The sequence below is a fragment of the Hippichthys cyanospilos genome, chromosome 18, assembly GCF_059441005.1.
Source record: "Hippichthys cyanospilos isolate Australia breed blue-spotted pipefish chromosome 18, RoL_Hcya_1.0, whole genome shotgun sequence".
Lineage (NCBI taxonomy): Eukaryota > Metazoa > Chordata > Actinopteri > Syngnathiformes > Syngnathidae > Hippichthys > Hippichthys cyanospilos.
In genome coordinates this window covers 8,174,043-8,200,389 of record NC_142386.1, presented here as the reverse complement: position 1 = coordinate 8,200,389, position 26,347 = coordinate 8,174,043, and the positions used below count along the sequence as shown (strand labels likewise).

General features: G+C 38.3%; 1 protein-coding gene across 3 annotated transcripts in view; it reads left to right on the top strand.

Annotated features, from left to right (window-relative positions):
- The first annotated feature begins 58 nt into the window (after positions 1-58).
- abr (ABR activator of RhoGEF and GTPase) overlaps positions 59-26,347 on the top strand; it is an 82,692-nt gene continuing 56,403 nt past the window's right edge. The window contains exon 1 of one of the 3 annotated variants that reach the window (XM_088440734.1): positions 59-1,041. In XM_088440734.1, the coding sequence (XP_088296860.1) occupies positions 261-1,041 (781 nt within the window). In that variant the 5' untranslated portion in view covers positions 59-260. Of the gene's footprint in view, positions 1,042-15,193; positions 15,537-26,347 lie in introns of those variants that run through there. The other 2 variants (XM_088440735.1, XM_088440736.1) reach the window with 2 other exon arrangements.

The following is a 26,347-nucleotide window of genomic DNA, read 5'->3' as shown; positions in this document are numbered from 1 at the left end:
GGAAGTGTTGAAACTTTTTTTCCTATCCGCACACAAGGTGCACTGACCGGGTCTGTCATTTGTTTGTAGAAGAGCTAGAAGGATGATGGCTGTTAAGTGGTCAGTTTGACGTTACGGACTGCAATTCCTACTTGAAAAATTGAGGACGTTTTCGCCGCATACGTGAGGTGAGAAAACGGCGACAGCTGTAAACATTTTTTTTTTTTTTTAACCGAACAAGACAGCTTTTGGCCGTGAGCCGGGCGTAAACGGCATAGACGATGTGGGAGCAAGAAGAATTCGCCAAACACTGGCGGAATGAATTCCCCGACGGCGAAGTCCCACAGATGAACTTGAATTCGATAGAGGACATCGAGTCGCAGCTGGAAGCTTCGAAAGTCAACCTGAAGCGGCTGCAGAAGGCTCTCTCGGAAGAGAAATTCAAGGTGATCTACCTGCAGACCACCATGGCGCGACAGAAGAAGAGCGACGCGGAAAGTTGCCACGGCAAAGACGTCAACTTTAACGCAGACAATTTCGTGACTCCCAAGAGTGAAAACTCGAGGATATCGCAGCGACAGGGCGATTCGTGCGACGGTAAAACGCCCCATGTGCTTGACAAGCTCCAGTCGGGTAACGCGGCGAGTTCGTTCAGCCGGGAGCGGAGCGGGTTCAGCGGCAGGAAAGGCAAGCCCGTCCCCATCCCGGTTCCGCCTCGGAAGCCGAGCAATCCGAGTCTAAACGTCCCAGTCGTCGTCTCTCAAACTAGGAACAACGATGATAACAGTGACAAGGAGTACGAGGATCTGGAGCTGAACGAGAATTTTGTAAGGAATAACCTGTTGGTACCAAAGACTGGGAGTAGAAACAACCAGAAGACGCCCAGCATCCATCACCCGGATACTCTGCGGCCTTTCCGCCTGAGTAGAGACTTTGACTCGGGGGATGACAGCCGGATGTCGCCGCCCTTACTGCATATTGGACGAGATTCAGGGTGCAGCACCCCTGACAGAAGAAGTGATGACTACCTCAGCTCAGAGCATGACGACGACTCCTCTGCAGGTACTCTTCTTAACAACAATGTCTTTCAGGGATGCCAGGAATTTACCTTAGATCAGGGGTGTCAAATTCATTTTACCTGAGGGGCCACATGGAGGAAAATCTATTCTCAAGTGGGCCGAAACACTAAAAACATGGTTTAAAGCAGGGGTGGCCAAGTCGGATCCTGGAAAAACCCAATCCAGCCATAATTCAAAACCAGTGTTTTTATATGTAGATTTTTGTTGTATGCGCTGGCCTGGATCTAATTCCCCACAAATAGTGGCGTCAACAGTAAATATCCATCCCTTTTCCGCTTATCAGTATTTTCCGCTCCTCCCTGGCTAAAATTCGCAAAGATGTCGCTTCAAATATGGAAGCACTGTGTGCCAACTGCTGAGCCATAAATAAAGTACATTTACAAAGAAATACAAGACTGATGGACCAAAGCCAAATGTCTGAAAATGGCCTTGATGGCGACCCCTGCCCATTGTGAATCTCTTGGGAAATCGAAGGATTTTTACCTGCGCTGAGCATTAGCACAACAAAGCTAGATGCCGATACTAACAAGAATGCTTGTGTAGTGTTCTACTTTCTTTCACTGAAGTGATCAGCACACAGTGTGGCCACTGCTCAGTTCCACATGTAAGTGCTCATCTGTGCATTGTTAGTAAAAGAGGGAATTTTTGTGTATTGTTTACGGACAGGGTTCGGTCCTATTCATTTTCATATTCAGTCAAATTAATTATTTTTTGTTATTGTTTTTATTTATTTTTTATATATATTTTTTGTTTTTTTAAAATTTTATTATTCCCTAATTTATATTTTTTCACAATCATAACTGTGGATTAAAAATAATTGCCCCAAGATACCGCCTAAGGGGTTGAGTGTACTTTTGGGAAATGATGCGACATGTTAACATGGTTTCACACAATGAAGACGATAATTGTTGGACACAGGATTCAAACAGTTGCTTCAACCTGACTTTTACTTCCTCAAGAGTTTGTCTGCATGACAAGTCAATTGCTGCTGACTGGCTAAAACACAGGAATAGAATTGAGGAAGACTTTTTATTTAGGACAGTGTTTGCTGTGACACATGGCTTCATTTTTAAGATTTGAGGACCAGAAGTGAATTAATAGCAGGCTGGTAATCTTTGTAGTTTCTTGCTGGGTTTTTTTTTTTTTTTTTGTGTTTGAAGTGGTCGGAATTCTATGAAACAAAGCATGTTAGCAAGGCACTCATCGTATTATGGCAGATCAAAATATGATATACAAAAACAAAAACAGCCAATCAGTGTCCACTTCAGACTCCAACAGACTTTGCACCACTGTTATGTTACCATTTTGATCAGAGTACAATTCTGTAGTCATTCTAATGCCATTGTTTGTTTTCCATTATCGTGTCAGTTTAGAAAACTTCCAGACTGTAAACATTTAGCAGTTTGCGCTTAGTACTAACTGCTTGATTGATCCCATCTTTTTTGGATAACAGGATATTGTTTCATTCAATTGTCCGACAGCTGGCCTAATCATTAGAAAGTCTTGCTCATTGTTGAAGACAATGGGAGGCGTGGGATGTCGTGGGAATAGTCAGAGGCGTTTAATGGTCTGTGTCCACTTGGCTGTCGTAGCAACAGTAGATTTCTTGCTTGTAGTCACCGAGCAACCGCAGTGAGCTCATGCCAAGGCAGAATTTTTGTTCATGTTTGCTGGGTCACAGTCATCCATCAAGTCATGCATGTCCTAAACTACAGAATAGTGAATGTCTTGTCTACCTCTCTCTTTTGGGGTTCCTGAGTCACAGCACGGTTTTGTTTCAAATATGGAGTCATCATCTGACGTCACATCACTGTGTGGGTAGCCGTGCATGCTTGATTGGTTACTTAAAACAAGTACATGCTGGGGAAAAAAAATTGCTGTTGGAAAAATATGTTGAGAAGATGAGAAGATGCTGTCTGTTTTATGACAATATTGTTGGTGTTAACTTTTCAAGGATATCACCAGGAACCCTACAGTAGCCTGCTAACTATAGAGTCCTAATCAGCTGATAATATAGAACTTGGACTTGGCTCAACATACAATATTTGGAATGACATGGACAACAAAGCATTATTTTTTTATGCTTGAGAGCCAAGTGAGAGATTGTTGCATGTCACACATTTTTCGTCTTCCCTTCGGTCGCCGTCTTACTCCTCTCTCGCATAAGCAAAACTTGTTCAGGCTCGTCTTGGACTCTTCAACATGGGGAACAGGGAGAGCAACAATTTGTGGTGAAAATGGCATCCCAGATTTTGTATGTATAGTTTCACTAGTTTTTAAATCGTTTACAATGTAAAATTGTTTTATACCATCTCGTTACAGAGCAAGCAGCATCGATACGCTACCATAAAATTGTTTTATTTTGATGATTTAAGGTGTTGAGAAACTAATCAATTGCACTGACATTGTATGTTATGAGACACAGCTCCGGTGTTGGCGCAATATGCGAATTACATGATGCACGTGGTACATTTAAATGCAAGTAAATAACTCTTTGCACTTTAATTTAGTGTCCTTTAAACAGGTGTTAAAACTGAGGTATAGTATGCAGTTTTATTTAATTTTCATCAGTTGAGCTTGAGCTTGAATGAGTTTTTAAATGCTCCCTGCAATGCGCTCACACATCCCTGATTGGGAAACACTGCATTAGGGTCGCATTATACACAAGCTGACCCCACTGCGTTGAACAAAGTCATGCTCACATAAAAGCAAGGCCTTTTTTTTCAATGTGTTCTTACCTGTTTTTCCAGCTGCTGCTTGTTGCAGACAGTTCTTGTCACAGTAAAATATTTTTGCAAATATCATATTTTGAGTTTTGTCATTGTCAATCTATATGTCGTGAAATTACGGTATGCAGATTGAGAAGACTGTACATCAGCAAATATGGTCGAAATATGGTCGATCATTAAACACCGCACTGCATACAGATTGATCTGTCCTCGGATGCAAGGTAATCGTTTTTTGTGATCGGCAGCAAAAAGGTATTGATCGACATCTACCGATGATATATTTTTCTCAGAAATTGGATAATCATGATTGGTGGCCCATCAATTGCACCTCTTGTGAATAGGATAAATTTCCTGTCTAGAATTTACACTAAATGCTTTTTAAGTGTGTTTGAGACGTGTGTGTATGTGTATATATGTGTGGGTGTTGAATCTTATGAATGCTAATTTTTATGCGGTCGCTGTGCAGGAAGGCAGACAGGATGCCTCAGTGGTGACGCAGAGATGTGAGCGTTTGCGGCATCACCGATTGCCTAGAAAATTGATGCAGGACAGAGAGTTTGGGTGCAGAAAGTATTGTTCTGCATCTGAGGTGTGAAATGCATGGCTTAAAAAAAAAAAAAAAAAAACATCCTGTCCTGTGAATGACGCAATGTATGCCATCTGTCTTGACAGGGTTTATTGCATGCTCACAAGGCACAAGTTGCCTGTGTTTATTATTATGGCAATGCGGTTTATTTTTTGTTTATTCAAAGTCATCCTCAGTAAGAAGAAGGCTTGAATGGCATGATTAAATAAAATTGCAGGGGCTTGTCAGAGACTAAGCGTGATGAGCTAGCTGGCTAGCTGGCTGACGTCAGCAGCCCCAATCCTTTGCTGCTGGAAGTACAACTGTAATAAAGCAGGGCTGTGCAATATGCCACACATTTTTAAATTACACAAAAATCTGATTCCCAAGCTGAATCATTTTTTTTCCGCTTGATGGCATTGATCAAACATGTTAGTCAAACGTGTTAGTCTTCTGTTTTTTATTTTTTTTTCTTCTTGTCTGGGAATTGCTTTTTTGTTCTGATACCAAACAACAACTTTCCCGCAGTCTCACAACTCGACACATAAATTATTTTTATCTATTGAATTGATTGGAACTTGTGTTTACCCGTTCAAGCCCCTGAATTATCTCCAAGGTTAGATAGTGACATCCCTACTTCTGGTGTACGCACCTTGGCCACTTGGTGACAGTAACAGATAGATCCTTCTTCTTTCGGCCTTAATTCCTACTTTACTTTGAGCTTGTCATTGCCTCTTTGCAGCAGCAGCCAGTCACCTTGCAGTGGGTGTGTCCTGCTTAGAACTGAGCCCATCTATGAGCTCATCAGTTTGGCACTAATATTTGTCACTTGATATATAGTGCATAAAAGGAATTGGCTGCCCTATTGTCAGTCTGAACGGTATCGCTGAAACAGTTGTCTTCAACCCCAGCCTGGCTCAGCTGTTTCCATTCTGATTGTCTTTTGTTCAACTCTCACAGTCTCACGTAGAATTGCAAAATATCTGAAGTTTCTAAGTAATGATATGACTGCTGTCATTTAAACTCACCACTTTTTTTGAAAACAGTCACAAAAGGTTGCCTAATTTTAGCAACAAAATTCCTAAATGGACAACACTTGTTTGGCTTGTATAAACTTAACTGTAGTCATGTTAGTTTAAGAAGTTCAAACAAGTGGGGACACACTTTTTGCTACAAGCTCATTTAAAAAAAAAAGAAAAGACGATATATGACGTGATTTCAATGCAAGCTGCTCCTGTTCTCTTTTTGACAGTATTAACCACACATCCTCTCAATCTTTATTAAACTTGAATTTAGAGTGAAAAAGGGGGGCCAGAGTGTCTTCCTGTTTTGCTGTTAGTTGACTGATTCACCCTGGGTCGCTTCCTTATCTAACGACCAAACCCTTTTGTGTCACCTCACTTTCGTTGTGAGTTAACTCGTAAACATTACTGAGGATAGAAGATATGACATGGTCAAATTGATATTTTCGAGTAGAATACTAATTGCAAATATAGTAACTACTGTGATTTAATCAATATTTGAATAAAACAAACAGTGTATTGTATTTACTATGACAGTGCATCCACTAAATATTGTTGCTTTTGAAGGAGAGAAATGTATTCTCATGGCTTCGTTCATTGCGTGGGTGTTTCTGAAAGAGCAGTTTGTACTCCGAATACAGATGTGGTTTCAGGTGGGCTTCAGGTTGGTCGGTATGTGGGCGATATTACTTCTACCCAAGCAGCATTTACTACAAATAGAGATGTGGTTTCAGGTGATCTTCAGTTTAGTCAGTATGTGGACAATACTATTTCCACCCTAGCCATCTATAGCGCGTCACATACGTAATACTGATTGGTTGGTGTAGTACATATTGGACAGTAATGTGCTTTTGCAGAGTTTTCATTTGATTTTAAGATTTTTGAGATAGAATGGAATAGATCTTATTTAATACAGACACGTTCAGAGGAAACCGTCTTTATCACCATATTCATGCTTATCAAATGTCAGTGTTTACAATCTTCTATCTCACTGTGAGGATTTCTGGAATTACTATGTCATGACGCTAACCTTAGCCAGACCAGTGAGGATATTGTTTTTTCAAGTGCTGCATAAATCATCACCTCAATGACAGGAGACTTGGCTTAAACTTTGTATCCGTCAACTATAGTAAATACATACATATGGCTGATGTTTTCCTTTGGCCACCATTTCTACAGCCACACCATATTGACAGCCTTTGAAGAAACACATGGTTTTGTTGGGAAGGACAGCTTTACCCAAGTTTTCTCGATTAAAATGTACTTCATTGTAGCTAACAAGCAGCAACATTCTCAACATTGCTCCGTGTGATATTATTGAAGCGTCGTCAGTAAGTGACTTTAAGGACACTATTACATGTGTAATTTATACATATAACATATATATGTACAGGTATGTTTGGATCTAACTACAGTACTATTTAGCGTTGTTGTTCATAAATGCTAATCGCGATTGCTAACTGGTTAACAGAGGCAAATTTTGTTGTCTAAAAATTCATACGTATAGAAGATAATCAATGAGTAGTTATAGCCACTCACTTTAACTCAAATTCTGTCTCAATAAATTATGGAAAAAAAAAACACACGTTCAACTTTAGTAGAATATTTTTTAAAAATTGTGAATGCTGGCAGGGGTGTTAATCACCAGATTATTAAATTAGATAATCCATAGGATAATAATTTTAAAACTATTCGATGGTGACAGCTCTAAATTAGATGTTGTTTCTCTATTTTACATGCATTTTTTTTTAATCTGCCAAAACATCTGTTTTTTTAATCGGTTAATAGTCTAATATTTTGGGGAGGCCATCAGCCCTGGAATCTGTTGCAAAATCCTGTCTGCAGTCTGCACATTCAGAACCCAAACGAGTTATCTTTTCTAATCAGACAATCTTTAAAGGGACTTTTTATGTTGTCCAAGATAATAGCAAATAGAATGCGGGCAAACATGACATAAGCGATGGCCCATCTTTAGAACTGTACCACGCCGTGGGCCACAAAAAAAGCAGCTGAGGGAAACCTGTTCTTGGTAGGCGAGGGTTGATCAAAGTGTGTCATGCATCAGTTTTCATAAACTGGTTTTCATCTGTCAATCTTCTGAGCTGATTAACTCTACGAGACTACTGATATGTACTGTATGTTTATTGTTGTTTTCGCTTAACTTGCCTGTCAGCTTTTGACAGATGTTCTCATCTTTTAACAATGGGAATAACTCATTTACGGTAGGAATCACAGTTTATCTTGTCTTGTAATTATGATCGTATATACTCAGATTGTGTATACTTTAAACCTAAAAATCAGCATATATGAATTTTCTTTGGCTCACAAGACCACCTCTTTTGATTTACTGTTTTTTGGGCTTGTGTTGTCAGAAACTAGACACTAGAGTGCAGTAGTGAAGCACATGGAAAATGTACACGACTGTATCTCCTGGTGGTGTCTTGTTACTGGAAAACCGCGTATAGGTCACAGTCCAACAACATAGTTGGCAATCTTTCATTGTTCGTTTGCAAACTGTTATACACTCTTTTTGTAAGAGCAAAATGAGGAAGCAGGGCATAGAGGTACTGATTAAATAACACAAGGTGTCAAAAACACAGCATGTGATTCTGCCACTCTCGAAATCACAACATGATTTAGGTGATTTCCACATTGAGCCTGATAGATCAAAAATACTAATGCTGGCATGGGGCAAATAATTAGCCCCATACAACCCCATTATCACGGCATCTACCTCTTTTTTTTGGTTTGTTTTTGTTTTTTTATTTTGTTTTTAGCTTCCTGTGCAAAACCCCCCCACTGCACTCTGACCATTAAAAAAAAGTGTTAAAAACCCTGACTTGGAGGCTGGTCAGGGCAAATAAGGTGATAGAGCATCTTGTTTGTGAGTAGTTTTTAGACATAAGAAGAGTAATAGAGGTACTGTAATCTTTGGATGAATAACTGATTATGATCCCATGCTGATAAAACCTAAAGTGGTAGAGTAACAACACAGAAGTCAGACAAACGACCTATTCGTGCAGTTGCCATCAAATTCATCCCAAGGGGCTTTTTGCCCTCGTTCCCACATTAAAAAAGAGCAGGTAACAGACAATAAAAAAGCACCCCGGATGATTCGGGAAATCTCATTTAACAAGCAGACATTCATCACTGGTGCACTCAGAGCTTTTTAATAATGTATCGTCTTGCTAGTCCCTCCTGCCCCCACCACTCATTCTACTAACACAAAGGGATGTGGGTGATGACCATCTACTAGTCACTTCTTCATCTCTAAGGAGTGTTTACGCTTCATCGCAAAGCCCTCTGTGCAGGCCACTGAGGTAAAGGCTATATTGATGGAAGCCTTATCCTGTGATCACATAACAGTTAATTTAATAGCAACGATTGTATTGTCAGTACAGTCTGTTTTACCGCCAAACGCAATAATGTAAAATTTTAGGGATGTCCTGATCCGCTATTAGTTTTATACCAACCAAGTTTGGGATTATATCTTCCTTCATCCAATATCCAATACTATTTTCTTTTGTTTGAATAGTATCGCTTGATAAAGTCCCTTCTAACATATTGTTCTTAAAAAAATAAACAAAAGCATATATAATTTGTGTTGATGTCGTACCAACTGACAACTACTGTAAACAGTATCTTTAAGTAGGAGTGACCTTATTCACCAGATACGAGCCGTCACACAGTTGAAATCCTTCAAAAAAAGAGGCCAAATGCTTGCTTCAAATAATTTGCCATTCTTAAAGTGTATCTGTGGTGCAGAGATGGAAAAATACATATGGTTTATCAATTGTTGTTTGTTTTTTATTTTGCTGATTGTAGTAGAGGAAGTATAGCTATTCTTGCCGAGATGGGACGCCGACGTGACACTGCAGCGTCCTTCCATTTCCTTTCAATATCTGTCATTTTCTTGCTCACATTGTGAACAATCTGAGTCATTCTCGCAATTTTCCAGCGTCAATATTGACAAAGGGCCCTTCAATCCGTCAGTATTGACTGTGAAAAATTGTAAGACTCACTCAGATTCATCTCACCAAGATAACGATGGGCATTTAGAGTGGAAGTAAAGACGGCTGCCGTTGTCATGTCTCTGCCCACTCACGGCTGCTTTGTGCATGTTGTCTTGGAAAATAGTCATCTTGAGCTGTTTGAAACTTGCTTTCATGCAACCAGCAAAATTATAAACATGTTTGGATTATTTTTTTTATTGGTTTAAATAATATATATTTATTTCTGAGCGCCACAGGTACACTTTAATGTAAAACTATACATAATCCAACTTGTTTTGAACAAGACGCTTGGCCCGCTAGCTTAAGGCTAACGCTAATTGGAAAAATAAGGGGAAGACGAAATAGAATCTAATGAGAGGTAAACGCAAACTGTATGACAAAACATTTGGACTGACAATATACCAACACTCAATGGGACAATACTGTAGTTGAGCTGTCACTATTAAATACTTTTAGAATAAATTATTCTGTCAATTATTCCATCCCTAAATCGAAATTGTTTTTACAAAACAACTTTTTTCCTCATTTATAGTTCATGTACCAATTGTTGTTTATTTTGTTTTGTTTAGTGACTAAAAAGAGTTACTCAAGGTTGATAGATGTACTCAACAGCCGTTTTTAAACTGATTAAGTCACTAGTTGGGACATCGTTCCCCCAAAAGTAAAATCAAATGTCTTATTTTGATTTAACACAATAGATACACAAAGGGCTGTACAAAAAAAAGGTTGTTAGTGTTGAGAGACTGAAATTCTTGTGTTTGGATCATTTGGATTAAAAATAACTTTAAATGTTTACTTGATTCTTCAAGTAGTTGTAGACTGATTTGCTAATTGATAATTAATGGATTCATTTTTTCTCAGCTTTTGACATCGTTATGCACTGTAAAAAAGCTGAAATATTACTGCGACTTAGTAACTGTTTTCATGTTTCAGATTCATATACACTCATGCATTAAACATGTGTGTCCTACAGATTCTTGCCGCCTTGCTCACAGTGCCAGTCCGTTTAGAAAATAGATCACTACAAGCCTGATTTTGTGAAAATTCCCTGACACAAAATGGACTCAATGCACACACAATTTCCGCTTTTGGAGAGAGGCAACATACTAACTTCTGGTTGCTAGACTAGCACATGGATATTACAATGACAGCACCAATGTATTGTCCTCCAGTTCCCAACCTCTTGGGCGCACATGACCCTCTTTTTCATAGTTTTTTTTTCTTTGTTTCATTCCAATTTGCAGCACTCATGCCTATTAGTTTTTTTTTTTTATCTCGTTCCAATAGGTAGGATCAAGGGTACTAGAATGTTCTCATTTTTCTATTTTGCTCCTGCTCTACCTCATTGAGCTTTTTCAAAGCCTTTCATATCCATAGAAAAAATTGCTCTCCTTTTCCTTTGTGTGCACCTCCACCAACTCGCAACAGCTCACAGAAATAAACAAGTCAGTTCCATTGGCAAACCTTTGAAGAGTTGAGTGGGGGAGGGAAAGCTTGCGTACTGTAGAACACGGATTTTTACATGTCTACTATTGCTCTTCTCATCTCCTTCTTAGTATTCCAGTGAGAAGCGGAGAGGAGCAGGTGGGGTAGACTGGGGCAAATGCTGGGTGGTGACTGGAAAATTAGTCCTATTAACAGACACCCCCCTTGCCCCGAGGGGAAAGAGCCAAAATATTGGGGAATCATCGGATGGATGGCTGGATGCGCTTTGGGTTGGTGTGCTGGGGTGTGGGGAATGTGGAGGTGGGAGGATGGCGGATGGTGCTTTGATTGGCTGGTGAGCTGCTGTGTGGCCTAATTACACACGTGCGCATACACTTATCTCTCTGTAGCCTACATGACATTTATCTATTAAATTGTCCTGTTAAAAATCAGCTGCAATTTGTGGTTGGGCCCATTTTTGCTGTGTCTCATTGGAAAGACAAATTCTGATTGTCAATTGGAATAAAAAACGATATGTTGATTATTTGTATTTATATATTTTCAAACATAGGCCAAAAAAAATCGGTCAAATGGCCCATATTTTCTGATCGTTTTACATTTGACCTTTTATGTACTCTCAACATTTAGAACAGTTGTTGACAAGTAGCTTGTAGCTTGTTTACTAGTTGTTTACAAGTGCTTGTAGTTAGCTCAACAAGCCACTTCTTTGAAAATAATTAAATGGCAACCACTGTTTTTTTTTTCTTTTTCTTTTAATACGCCTTATTGACATGCATGGGGGATAAGGGGGAAGTCTTTGTCTTAACCTCTTTGATCCAAAGCAGCTTGTTGGAGGACATGACACAATTCCGTGTCTTAACCAATAAATTCACTGAATTTTGATGATATCACCCACTTGTGGGAGATGACTGGACAAAGCTTTGCCAATCAAAACCAAGTTTTGATGCTTAGCGCGCCCTCTGTGCACTTTTTGGATCTTAGTGATGGCTCTCAAAACCAGACTTCAAAAAGGCCATTGTAAGTGCTCATTTTTCATCAAAAACACATTTATGCTCAAGCTAGTCTAACAAATGTTCTTCCTGTATAGTATTAAGGGTTTAAGGTGCTAACATTTGAAGTCTAAGCCGCTCAGTAAACAAACAAATATCCTCAGAATAGGAAGCCACGGGACATGTGTGGTTAGCTTTATGAAAGAGAAGGAGAAAACTAGAACACAAAGCTTGCTTTGTTTCTGCAGTTGGTCACTGAGCAAGAGGGCCATTAGCTATTGTTTCTCAATTAGCTTGTTTGTTAGGTATAAGTTGCGGTACATTCAAATGCTCTTTTCATACTTGTCAAAATAAAAGATGATTGAACATTTTCACTCTAACATTTCCTGAGTGAAACGCACCAGTTTTGTCTGCAGGCTGAGGACATGAGCGGGGAATCTTGCATCATATTTAAGTGTGTGTCGAGCCACTTTTCAGGAAAAAAAATTGTTCAGCTCAGGCTCATTTGTTGTCATGAGTGAAAGTTAGGTAGGGTATAGGGTACGTAAATGCGTGAAGCATGTGACGTTATGCATCAGTGATTTCTGTTACACATGCGTACCTACATACCAGTTATGTGGATCTCTGCACATAACCATGCGTCCTTAAAAATACAATATACCATGAAAATTGTGCGAGGTAATTCTGCGTACATGTTATTGAAAACTAAGCCAATATTATGGTGGTTTTTAGCAATGATTAGGTGAGCAATGCAAAGATGTGCAAAAAATTGATGTAGCTGTCACTATACACACAACCTAAAGTCACCGTTTGTTTAAAAAAAAATATTTACTACAACATTAATTACGCTAACATTTGTTAAATATCGCATCCATTCAAGAACTTGTAACAGCCCTTATAACTTCATTAATTGTACCAATCAATGCATTCTACGAACAGAAAAGAAAAAAAAAATGTGGACAATTTATTTCCTGTCAACACACTAATTAAATTTAAATCAATCGACTGATTCATCTCTAATCTGTTTTTCTACTAAAAAGTAGACATAAAATCCATATGTTGAGCCATAATTTTGACCATGTTGTAGCCCTACAAAGTCATTGTGTGCATAAGTACAACAAAAAAAGCATGAGCCGTGCACCTGTTTGATTTTACTCTTAGTGTATGCAAAATATATTCCAAAATGCTCTAAACCAAAAGTGCATGAGTGAAATTATTTTTCCCAAGGGTTAAAAATCTGTACTTTAAATGGAACTGCTTTTGAGCTAACAATGAGGCCCTGATGCCCTTTGTTAAGTATTCACACTCACAGGAGGAAGGCGTGCATAATCAAAAGCAAACATTATGCTCGCGGTTGTTTTACATTAGTGCCATCCAGTTGCTTAATTGGTTGCGAACTTTGAGAAAGTGATACTTGAATGTAAGCAAGCTGAAGTCATGCAAGTATTTTTCCAGAGTCAAAGTGTCATCTCAGCATTTTTTCATCTTTCTGCCCAGGCACAGCAAAAGTAGAGGTGGTGCTGAATATTGACCTTTTCATATGGAATTAAACATTATTCCGCGCTACATAGAGCCAGTCAAAGAGTTTAACAACCAGACAGTTGCACTTTGTTTGCTTGTGTACATTGTGTGAGTCAGAGTTGATTGTCCCAGATTTAAGACAAAGGATGTGTACACTAGCTAAATGTATTTTTGATGAAGCACCTCTCTGCTGTTCTCTCCTTCGCTTGGATGGCTTTTCCCTTTTTATAAATCTGCGTTCAAGCGTATTATTCTCCATAAAACATGCTCATGTTTTTTCACTCCCATTATTATCACTTAATGTGTGTTCCAAATGCCTTGGCAGAGATACATTAACACACCAGTGTGTGTGTGTGTGTGTGTGTGTGTGTGTGTGTTTTTTTTTTTTTGGCTGGCTCACATGAGTAGACAAAGAGCAATGCTCGGGGCCTGCTGCTGCTTGAGGTGGGGCTACCCGGGGAGGGGGTCCTCTTGTCAGCCTTTGTGTCCTAATTGAAGTTTTTAGAGGAGGTCGACGGGGGGAGGATGAATGTTTGTGGGACCTGGCAGGGGTTTCAAGTGAGGCTTTCATATTGCTTCTGGGCTTGATTCGTGTCAAAATAAATCTACTCAAGTATTTGTTTTGGTTTGATAAAAATGATGGCAACATTAGCAATTTATTGAACCCTCAAACAGGTGTAATTAATTCATTCAAACCAGGTTCACACAATACACCACCTAACCGTATCTTTCAACGACAGTATTGAAATAATAGTTTCAACACACCAAGCAGTTTTGTACCAATCTTCTCTATTTAGGACCCAAACAGCTGACGTGATTGATATTTGTGATTTTTTTTTTTTTTTTTTTTTTGAGAACATAACAAGCCAACAATGTGACAGTCAATAAAACTTCCGCTTCAGTTTTTGTCAGTGTTTACAACATTGTAACATGCATTATTGTTAGAAGCTGGAGTAGCACATTTCAACCGATGGACCTTTTTTTCTTATAACTGTTTTGTTGAACGCAATTTTTTTTAAGCTGGTTTTAGTTTGCCTAGACACACAAACTTATCTATTCATGTTGACAGAGTAAATCAGGCATTTATGCTGATTTTGATACCAATCATCTGTGAATGAGATTGGCTGGCACTGATACTGCTGCAAAATGTTTCATTTTAGAGCATGCTCAGTCTGCTCGACACTTTTTGTTGTTTACTTCATTGTAGTTAACAGGCAGCTACTCTCAAATTTATTCATGTAATATTGTTGAAGCGTCGTAAGTGACGCTATTACATGTCTAATGCACATATGACATTATACATGTGAACTAAATGGCAGTTAGTTTGTTGACCTTATGATAATTGCTAGCTCACTAATGCTAATTAATGCTAAGCGGTTATCTTTTTCAAATATTTTTATTGTTAAGCCCATGATTAATAATTCAAATTATTATTAAATTAAAAAAAAACTCTTATTTGGTGGAAAAATCAGTAGACTGAGTTGAAAAAGATTCAATACCGACATCCCTAATAGTTAAAATTGTATCTCAAGTTAAATGAATTATAAAAATTTAAGAGTGAAAACCAGCTTTTGTTAATCAAAAAAAAAAACCCAAATGAATCAGGTACCACAAAAAACTGGAATAGAAACTAAACCTTTGCGTTAGTACAAATGGGTGAAAGCACTCAAGACGTCACTTCTGAACACAGTTTCTTCTTGAAGATAGAAACCAAAAGAGAGAGAGAGAGAGTAAGGGGTGGACTGCGAGAGAGCGAGCAAGCCATAGAGCGAGCGAGGGAGTGCTTCTCCCTTCCCCTAGCAACGGTAGGCTTTGGTCGTTTCCAGCCTGTTGTTTTCGCTCACCATCTGAGCTATACACACACACGCGCGCACACACACTCTCTCACTCATAGACTCCTCTGGCTCACTCGCTGGTACGCCTGTTGGACCCCAGGGTGCCTCTTGACATTTCATCCAAATTCCTCTTTGAGCTCATCGCTCCGAGATGAAAGCTTTATCGCAAGGATAAGATCGGGAAGAGAGGCACGGCGAACAGCCGCAACTTAAAAGAGGGCGGACGAAGAAGGAGGATAGCAGAGTGACTGACTTGGCTCAGGGGAGAGCGAAGGAAGGTAGAAAAAAGGAGGATGGAGCCCCTTAGTGCTCATGGCCTGCCTCGACTCTCTTGGATTGACACCCTGTATAGCAGTAGGTACCTCCTGCCTGGTTACCCCCTCAATTCATCACTTCCCATTTGTCTTGGTGCATTTTTTGCTCAGTCTCCTTCTCCATCTCCTGCACCGCTCGAGTGCTCATTTGTTTGTGAACACCGCTGCATCCACTCCTCACAGTGGGAGTGGAGCACTTTTCTTAGGACTTCCAATTAGCCTGCATTACTGTAGTTGTCTATAACAACCCCGTTGACTTGACTGCCCCCATTCCTGGCTCGTGGTAACGTCGCATTCTTGCTGGCATTTTGCTACCAAATGCAAGGCACAGGCTGTCTGATGTTGAATTTTTAATCCAGTACTTATTGCTCTTACTGCTGTGCTGTTTCTCGGACATGTTGTTTAGTGTACTTGGCCACTTACAGTAGGCAATGTTTTCACATCAGTCATCTGGAGTGACCACTAATTCACTCACTTTCCATCTAGATTTTGATGGAATGTGTTGAGTCATTTGTTGAATACGTTCTTTAAGGACTGTTCTTGATAATAACAATTAAGGATGCCCTGAATTTTAATTTTTTTTTTAGTTCTTTAAGACGCTCTGGAGTGTAAATTGGAGCAGTCAAAACAAAATTATCAGTTGTTTTGAGTATAAATCCCTGAAAAATTATACCAAGATCAGTAGAGCTTGGTCTTTCACTCAAAACCTCCATTCCCTAGTCATGGATGCTTCCCTTTGACTGTTCGGCAACTCAGAGCGTAGTCCAAATGTGCTGTTGTACCTTTTATATTTATATTAATATTATACTCATATACACAATGTATCTTTTTATGCCATAAATAGAGCTTCCTTGTCATGCCACTTGCTAGTGTTACATAACTACTGCTACTTTTCATCTTACATTTATTCACCTGCTTTCTTTTGACGGTTTCCAAGTATTTTTGATGAATTTATCCAAAAAGATGTCTGTCTTGAGTTGAAGTCGCAGTATGAAAAAAAACATGTGACTTAGTGTATATTCAGAAAAATTAGGTCAAAATAAATACTCCGACAAACATACTGCTATGTCAGCCTTGAAAGGTATATTCCTCCAGGCTTTCTGGGTCAAGTATTTGACGTTATCTCAATCAAAAAATTAAGGAATTTAAAACCATTGATTAGTGAATAAAGTCTTTTAAAGTTTTTTTTTTTTTTTTATGGAATATTTCAGGAAAGAGTCTAAAATCCTGTTTCCAAACCACTGACTCAGTTAGCACAATTAACTGCCCTAAGGAGTTACCAGGGCGGACATCTCTGTTAATGTAGCTCAAGTTCCTGTAGTTGATGTCATATCAATCTTCAGCCTGCAAATTAGTTGAAATTGTATGAACAATGAAAACTATATCACTAACAATTAGTTCCGTACACTCATTTATCGACTATGGCCTGTGCCCAATGACAGTAAACACTGATTTAATGGAGTTTGCATAGCGTAAACAGTAGTATATCATATGTGCAGTGAGATCAAAGCCACACAAAGCGCTGCTCTGCTTCCAGTCTTTATGCTAAAATATGCAAATTTTGAGCAGATTCTTTTTTTTTTTTTTTTTGCTTTTGACAATAGTATTAAATCATTTACTGCATTTATTTAGGAATAACTATGCATAATGTGTAGTTGTATTAGTTTTAAAGTTGAACTTCTGTGACCACTGCTGAGGAAAAATGTAACCATTTTGTAGATACAGTATTCACAAAAAATCAATAACTTTTTTTATGTGAATGTTTCATTGCCCTAGAATAGATGAGCTCATTATCGAGCCTTCCATCAGTGCGCTTTTTAAAATAGAGTAGGTCAAGGTAATAAGTGCATTTTTCATCAATTGGGATCATAGCATTCAGTTGTATTATTGTAATATATAGCTATTTTGGTTCCGTAATGATTTTAAGCCAGAAAGTCTTAACACCTCATGTGCTAATTCACACTTCACATTATGTGAGAGGCCGTATGTGAACAATAGTAGGCACATTCTCAACAATACAATAATCCTTACCATCCAGGCTTGACTATGAGCTCTTTGCATCAGAATAAAATGAGCCCACTGGCTCTTAGCTTCACAGGGCTGCTCTTATAGCTTCCTCTTTTCTGTTATGCTGTCACTGAATCACTCTTTGGAATATGACTCCAGTGTGGTTGTAAATGGTGTGTACTAGTAACACACTTCCTGAAACAAAATGTATGGGCTAGAGATGTGTCTGTTGTAGATTTCCTGCCATGAGGCAAACATTCCATCCGGCCAGTGTTAATGGTTCAATCTTATATCGTGACCACACATCCCTAAATTGCTGTGTCAAGTGATCTATCAATTATTGTCATACAGTACAGTATGTGTATCATATCATATCAGGAATATGCATACACAACAACTTAGCCATCAAGAATTTTAGATTACAGGAGCGTCAAATTTCACTTAAGTCACAGTGCAGAGAGGGCTGCCCTCTCATCAGTTTAAGTCAGTGCTTCTCAATTATATTTTCCAAAGCCCCCCTAGGAAAGAGAAAAGATTTTGCGCCCCCTACTTGCCACACCGTCCATAAATAAGATTGTTATCTATAAAAATCATGTCAGTTTATCTAAAACTGTATCCTTCTAACAATGACAAAAGGGAAAAGCAAAATAAACCAATTTTCAACGACTACCAGTACTTTTTTGCAGCATTTATACAGGTTAAAGGTTTATCCAAGCTGAAAAAAAAAAAAAAAAACGTATCTAGAGGTAATTTCAAATTTGAATCACATACATTTTACACATATATATCATATTTACATTTATGAATGACCTACCTTTACACATTTTTTATGATTAACATGTTTGTTTACTGACATTTCAAATGTGCTTCACTTCTTTTCTCCTCCAAATCTCTTCCCATAAATTTTGGTCCTACAGACAAATTTTCTGGTTGAAACAGCACATTTGAATCAGCACAGTTTGTTAACAATGATCAGTAGGAACGGCAACTCTGTCAAGCGATCAGCATTAAATTGCGTCGAGGCATTTACATCTGTCACACCAGCCTATATGGAACACTGCTAAGTAGCGGGGAATTTCTGCTAGACGGAGCTATAACCAAGCCCCAGCCACCGGTAAACAATGGCAACAGGTGCCACATGTCAACGCCAGCAAATTCAATCCTTTGTTAGTGCTTTGGTGATTGAACGTGATTTCAGAACAGCGTCGTGTTGTTAGTACCAAGGGTCAGGACCAATAGTTCTGAGAACCACAATACCTATATTTGAATGTCAATGTGGGGAATAAGATTCTCTCTCCTGTTCCTCATTCCTTTTTTTTTTCTTAGCGTAATGCTCCCATATTTTACCCTTCAGGTACTTTATGGTGTTTCCCATGCTGCAGCTACACCAAATATTTGTCAGAGGCCGTTAAACCTTTGTTCCGGTCAGCAGTCTATCATCTGTGATAAATGCAGCCAACCTCACTGCTGCTCCTGGCTTACTTTGACCCAGTCCTAGTTCTGTCTCAAAGTGTTTGATGTTGGCAGTTATTTGGCTGTCACGTGACCGATTGCAAAGAGCGCTACAGAAGTGATTCTGAATAGCATCCCAGCAGAGTAAATACAGGCAAGCAAATCACATTTATTTCACCCTACAAAATCAATATGGGACAAACCACCCACATCTGTCACTCAATAACTGCCTCAATCTTTTTTAGCAGGCCGTGGCTTTAACCTTGATGGGGAAAACACACCTTTGCTGATCATGGTAACAATACCAAACATGCCAATTATGACTTGACTACAAAAATTAACATATTAAGGAAACCATTTTAACCTCATAGATCACAGATCATAGATAAAAAAAAAAAAAAAGGAATAAGCACCTTCATTTTTCTGGTCAGTCGATGAAGCAAATATCTGCATGGTAGCTATAGAAACAGATATCAAAGTTGTCGTCTCACACATATACACTGTGCGAGGGAGAAAGTCTTTGTGTCAGCCCAAAGCAGAGTTATGTAACAACATAATCTGTACTGCCGCTACCATGCAAGATTTTTCTGCTTTGTCTTGAAGCATCTTCCTCTCTCCCTTTGGACCTGCTCAGGTCCTTGCTTATGTAATCCACTTCATGTCTAATTTTCCCACAACAGTTTTTTTTTTTTTTTTTTTTATACATACATTGTGGGAAATGCTCAGTGCTGCACTAATCTTGTGAAAGCTTCAATTGAACAGGTGTTAATCCATGTTTTTTTGGGTTTTTTTTTAACACAACCTGAATTTATTTTTGGCGCTTTGCAAAACTAAAATTGTGTATTCTAGCTTGTTTGTAGGTATTCACTTACATTAATGTTACATTGCTATTTTGTACCCTGGTGAACTGCTCAGATTTCACTGAAAAGGAATGAAATTTCGCAAACAGAAGACAGAAGACTCAATACTATAAATACATTAAATAATGTAATGTAATAATGATATAATAATAAGAAATAAAGCTGACTTATTATTTCTTGGTGCCACAGTTTGCGCTCGGGTTAAATTATTGGCCCCTTTTGAATTGTTTCATTACGTTTGTAGGCGTTCATGTATAGTCAATGGAAACATAAAACTGAAATATACACACTCAGCAAACACAAAGGTCCACCTGTACAATATAGTTTAATTGATTACAAGAGCTGTATCAAAGCTATTTTAATTAATCAAAAGTGTTCATTTGAACTAAATTAAAATATCTTCGTTATTTTATTACGTTGTAATGTTATTAATCTTATCTTGCTAAATAATTAAAATAGAATTTTTGTTGTCCGTTTAAAGTCAGAAATATTATATAGTTAGTATATGGGTTCTTATTAGATTAATGCTGGTGTACCGAAAAGTGTCACTTCTGTTGAGACAGCCACAATAAACTACGCCTTGTCCACCCCGATGAGAATGAGCCCAGTTGAAAAGAGTGAGGGAGAGATGTGACACAAAGTCAAAATTCTAATTTGGCTGCTCCCTGCCAAGATGTTTTTCCTCTGAACCGAGGCTGCCAGGGTTCATTCAGTGACAACCATATGAATAATAGATGCTTCTTTTGGCTCAGCTGGTTATGTTGTTATTATACTTCAATGCAAATATACGTGCGGTAGAAAAGTCATATGTAATTTGATTATGATTTTATTGTTTTTTTCCTCTCAAAAAGAATTTGGCAGATAATTTGTTTTTTTTTATACAGTATATTTAATTGTGATGGCCTACTTTAGACTTTGACCTTTTCTTCATAGACACTGTTGAAGTGAGTGGGTATAAATACTCATTGTTCATTATCTTTTACACGTCAAATTTTAAACGGCAACAAAAACTAAGCCACTATAGATTGTTTGCACTGAAAATAATACAGCCCTCCTGCCCTCTGGGAAGTTCACAACTTTTTCTATTATGTTCGGAAGCTGTGCGAATATTGTCTTTAATGAAAGCAAAATGACTACGAAATCAATATGTGTTTTTAAGCACACAAATAGTAAACCGTTTGGCCACTACGTGGTGCAACAAAACACCAAATACGATTGGCGTCAAGGCGGTCTTTTGCAGACGTTTTTTCCATTTAAGTGTGGCAATCATCAAAGTACTGTTGTAGTATGCTAGGTTCACTTGTAAAAATTGAATATGACTTTATTTTTGTCACTTGAGTTTTGTTTGTTTTTGTGTAATGGCGTAGCGGTGTAATGGTAGCTATTGCAGTATTGTATGCCTCTGCAGGAAAGGCCTCCCCCAAACTTGGTTCTATTCAATGTGGATGTTTTTAGTGAATAATTTTTAAAGTCTTGGTCGACCACGAATTAACAGCAGTGTTTATCAATGACAGCTGACCAAATGCTCAACCCTATTACTGTTTGTCTCAAAAGGATAAGATTACAATTGACACAGACACTGAAATTAGTAGTTTATTCTTCAACTGTCATCAAAATCATGATAAGTCTTTCAATTATGTTTTTAATGTGTGAAGGTCTGCTTCACACAGGCTATGCTCTGAAAACCCTTTGTTGTGCTTGATGTTAGAGGGTGTGTCATATGTCTGTGTGCTTCTGCTTTTGTGATCTCGGGGGACCCTCACTATGCCCTCGGGGACTGGGGCACTATGTGCGTGTGTATGTGTTTGTGTGCGTTTGCATTTGTGTATGCGTTGTCTGTTATATTATCATAGATGGCAGCCATCGTCAGCGGTTATCATCCTAACCACCTACCATCTTCTTTTGCCATCCGTGCGATGTTCCCTTCAGCCAATGGACATATAGGATCATGGGCCTTCTGACCAATGGCGTGGCCATCGTGTTTACATGCTCCCGGAAGGCAAGCGCCTTGATTAAGCATTCAGGGTAGTCGAGCGGAATGAAGAAGACGAGGAAAAAAAAAGGGGTGAAGAGAGAGCAAGGAGCAGCTCGCGAGAGATGTGGCCATTACGAGTTGAGACGTCTGATGAATGCTTTGGAGCAACATCCAGACAGTCTCATGTGATCAAACACATATAGCTGGAGGTCATTTGTTACTTCAGGTTTTCTGTGAATAAGCCTGAAATTCATAACTACTGTACTTAGTGAATCACGGATATTAATCTTGCTCTGTAATTGCTTGGTCAAGCAGTCTGGAATTTTCTAATCGGGCGGAAATTACTTCTGAAACCTATGCACGTCATTAAGAATTGATGGCCTCATTGTAGCTTAGCCTTTTCTTGCCCGTAGGTTGTCTGTCTGCAGGGGTCGACTGGCTGCTTGCACAAGACATTTCAGGCCATCGCGGTTCATTTTCCTCCAAACAGTTTCTGATTCATGGATGGTGCCATTATGACGAGATGTTTTCCCTGGGGTCTTTCCCTCATTTCATTTGTAATTCACGACTTAACCTGAATCTTTGTCGGTTAAACACACTCACAATCAATGGGTACAATATAGACAAAAGGCTGCTTCTGTTTTTGTACCCAGCGTACTAACAAACTCATAGCAGAAGAGCTATCATCTCTCTGCTTTCAGTTTAGCAGACTCAACTGTGAGGACTCAATACACCACTTTCCACTACTGGGCTCTGTTCAGTAGATAAACATCTAAAGACATGCAATCTGATATCGCCCAAATTCAATAAAAGAATACCCTTTTTATAAATAATCAACTTTACCACCAAACTATTTTCATGTACATTTAATACCGTTAAAGAAAAAATTTTTCCACTTCTTGTCGACTGAAAACAACATCAAACGTACAAATGGCCCCCGTGACAACAAATCACGGACCAAATCAATTAGTTATCAAAATAATGATCGACAAAATGTTAACTTTTTACTTCTGAAAATGGCTAAATTAGTTTTATATCTCTGTAATGTGGTGGCCGATGGGGGCAAACGCACTACAACAGGCTGAAAGCTAAAAACAGGAATGAAGCAAACAAACAAACAAAAAAAACTGAATCAAAAATGAGAAATCACAGCAAAATAGAAATTTAATCAAACAAAACAGAACAAATGCAAAAACACAGATCTTAAATCAGCTTCAAACAAAAACAGTAGTATCCATATTAACAGAAAAATGCAGCAAAAACTAAAGATGCATTCATAAAAATAACCGAAGAAATACAACAAAAAACCCATCTCCATTAACAAAATGCATAGAATTTTTTGCAGTCTTCTTTGTTTGTCTCATTCTTCTTTGCAGCATTCTGTCAGTTGTATTAGATGCCCGCCTTAGCCATTGTGCTTGACCAAAGATACAAGTTAAAATCGAATGAAATATAAATTAAGAAATGCACTATCAACACATACAGTCAACATCCTCAACACAGGCAGAAACGAACAGAATAGGCAACACAGGAAGTCAAGAAAATATTAGGTTGCAAATAAGATTCTTGCCACGAAGGTTATTTAATCAAATAAGTTTTACCATCAAGGCTTGGTATCAGGTTTCTCTAGTCGTTCTATTATGCCACATGACTTATTGCTCAGGCTGAAACATTTGGATTGTTTTTTTCTCATTGCCCTATCTGTGTAGTATTCTAATTGAGCGAGTGAGTGCAAGAAGCAGACGGTACAATCAGCGGCCTTGCCTGCTGGGCTGTCGACAGATGCTTTCATTTTAATAGCTTCCCCCTTTGTAGTTCTCCTCTGCACAGTGTGTGATACCTTCTCTTTAGAACATGAACCAATGCATGGGAAGTGCTATGGTTTTGATGCCCACACGCTAAATCTGTTGAACAGCACAGACTGTCCACAGTGTGGGCGTTTTCTGGCATACGATCCGTTTCGCAAGCAGTAGAACATGGATGTAAGGTGAGAACTAGAAAAAAAAAAAGATGATCTGAAAGAAAATCTGAAAATCACCGATTTCGTGAAATTGAGATTTTACAATAATGGCAGAATGTTGAATGGGTGGTTTACAAGACATGTTTACATTAAGTACTAACTACTTCATCATGTTATTTAGAAAAGGGGCTGTCCATCTATTTAGCTATTTTCAGCAGTCAAAAGTAAAAAATGCTACAATTCATTTGATAAATTATTTTTAATGCACACTTAATGTTTCTAGAATCAAATTTTTCAATTTGCTGTCAACCTAAAATTACATAACATGTACTCAATGCTGAGGTAACATACAATCACGATTCAGCTTATGAATGTCACATGACCAATTGGTAAACATTATTGGTAGTTATCCGAACCTTGAGCACAGGTGGTGTTATTTTCAGCTGACAGCAAGTAGAAAAATGTATTTGTAAAGGTATTAACTGTACATGAAAAACAATGATCAATTTATTTATCATCAAATATTAACTTTTAACCGCCAAAAAGCTTGACCATCCTTTTAAGTAAGTTATGCACAGGCTATGAATGTTAAATTTAGGTTAAAACTGATTTTAAATCCGTATTCATTATTTTTGTCTCAATATTTTCCACAGGAATCTTTTTCTTTAAATATTTGATGGGTTGATTTCTTGGATTAAAATTGTAATCGTATTGGATATCGCCCAGCCTTATTGTCATACGCTGTAATGGATGAGAGAGGTTTTATGTTCGGAGGGAAAAAGGTGAACCTGAACTTGAATGTCACTGTGTGCATGCTCTATTTTAGCTTCAGGCCCTACTCACGACCATTGTTCGAATCTAAGGAAGAACTGGTTTGTATCCAAGCAGCATGGGCCTTGGGGATTTAGAGCAGCTAATTACAATGTATAGTGAGAGGCCCGGGTAGGATTGAGGTGCACATGGAAGGGGTTAAGAGCAAATCATGCGTGGAATAGGTTGTGTTATCTATGCCTACCTACAGACATGTGGCTTATAAAGATATCCAGTTGTTGTGGAAATGTCATTTATTTGGCGAGGGGCAGAAAAATACAAACTATAAACCTGTATTTGAGGAATTTATTTTATTTTTTATTTGTTTTGATGGGTAGTAAGTACACCCTACAGGCAACACATTCATCAGTGTCATTTGTAGTGGATTTAGAGACATAATTCTCATGTTTGTTATTTTAATGAGGTTTTCTATGCTCATGTTACACTTTTCTGAGCTATCCTCTTCATTGTTTACCTCACGTCATTAACTGGCACTTGCAACATTCCTGTATCCAATGTGTGGGAATCACAACAGCTGATTGACTTTTTAAGTGTACTGAGCATATTTCTACCAGAGTCCTAAAGCATGCCCATTATCTCGATCCGCGGCTGGACGAGAGGGTAAATGAATGAATATCTCACATGCTTATTTTAGAGGTTTTCAAAACATTGCTTCCGTCAATCAAATTTATTGGATATACAGTACAACTATTTGACCACTTGTGCAATTATTAGGATACAATGTAAGATCTGTTTCAAAAACGTTTGTGACAAAGATATGAAAGGCTTACATTTTTTTGTGAATGTCAGAACAAATTGCCGTTTTCCTACTATACGTTGAATCACCACAAGTTTTATGCAACCAAGCTGCAATATTCATGAACAAGCAGTTTATTAGTGGAATTGTTTGTACTTTAGACACACCCCTCTATATAATCGTTATAGAGTTAATTATTGATCAATATAAATAATAATCAAGGCGTCCAGTTTGAATAGTCGCATGGTGTTTGTGAATGGAGATTTTATTCACTAGTCGAGATATTGATCTCTACATAAGCTGGATTGATCACTGCTGAGATGTCTCTTGGGGGAAGTGACTTGTATGGTGTGCCGCCTTGTCTCCGCTAATATGGCTTGCGGCTGTTTGTCCTCCTTTTGAGTGTGTGTTTTCCCGAATGAACAGATGTTTGCACACCTGGTGATTCACAAGTCTGCTTCAGTTGAAATAAAATGCTGGGGAAGCTGAATAAAGTACCAAATTAGTTTTTTTTTTTTTTTTTTTAAGTTCCTTCCCAAGAGCCTCATTAGGAGTAGCTGAAACTGCAGTTTACAGGATAGATGTTTTACTTTTAACGCTTCATTGAATCTTCCCTTTTTCTTATTTTAACTTTTTCAAGAGGGGTTTACAACATTTGTTCGTTGCCTTGGAGTCTCATATTATGTAACTGCTTTTGAAAAAAACGGAATGATAATAAGCATAGTAAGAAGGTCCAGGACGTACAGATCGACTTTCATGAAGGATTTTAATTTCCCCAGTGTCGTCTCCTGATTGATAGGCCATATGACAGTGACGTGTAACAGCCCACATGTTAGCCATTCAATACTTGCATAGTCACATGGCAAACATTTGTCAGATCACGAATGCATTTAGTCTCCAAAGATTAAGAAAATTAGGCTACTTTATTACAGTTGGTTCTGAAACACTTTTTTTTTTGTTTGTTTTACCAAACCCCCCTTAGGAAGAAAATTATTTTCAGTCTGAGGGACCCAACAGAGTCGAAGCCTTACTCA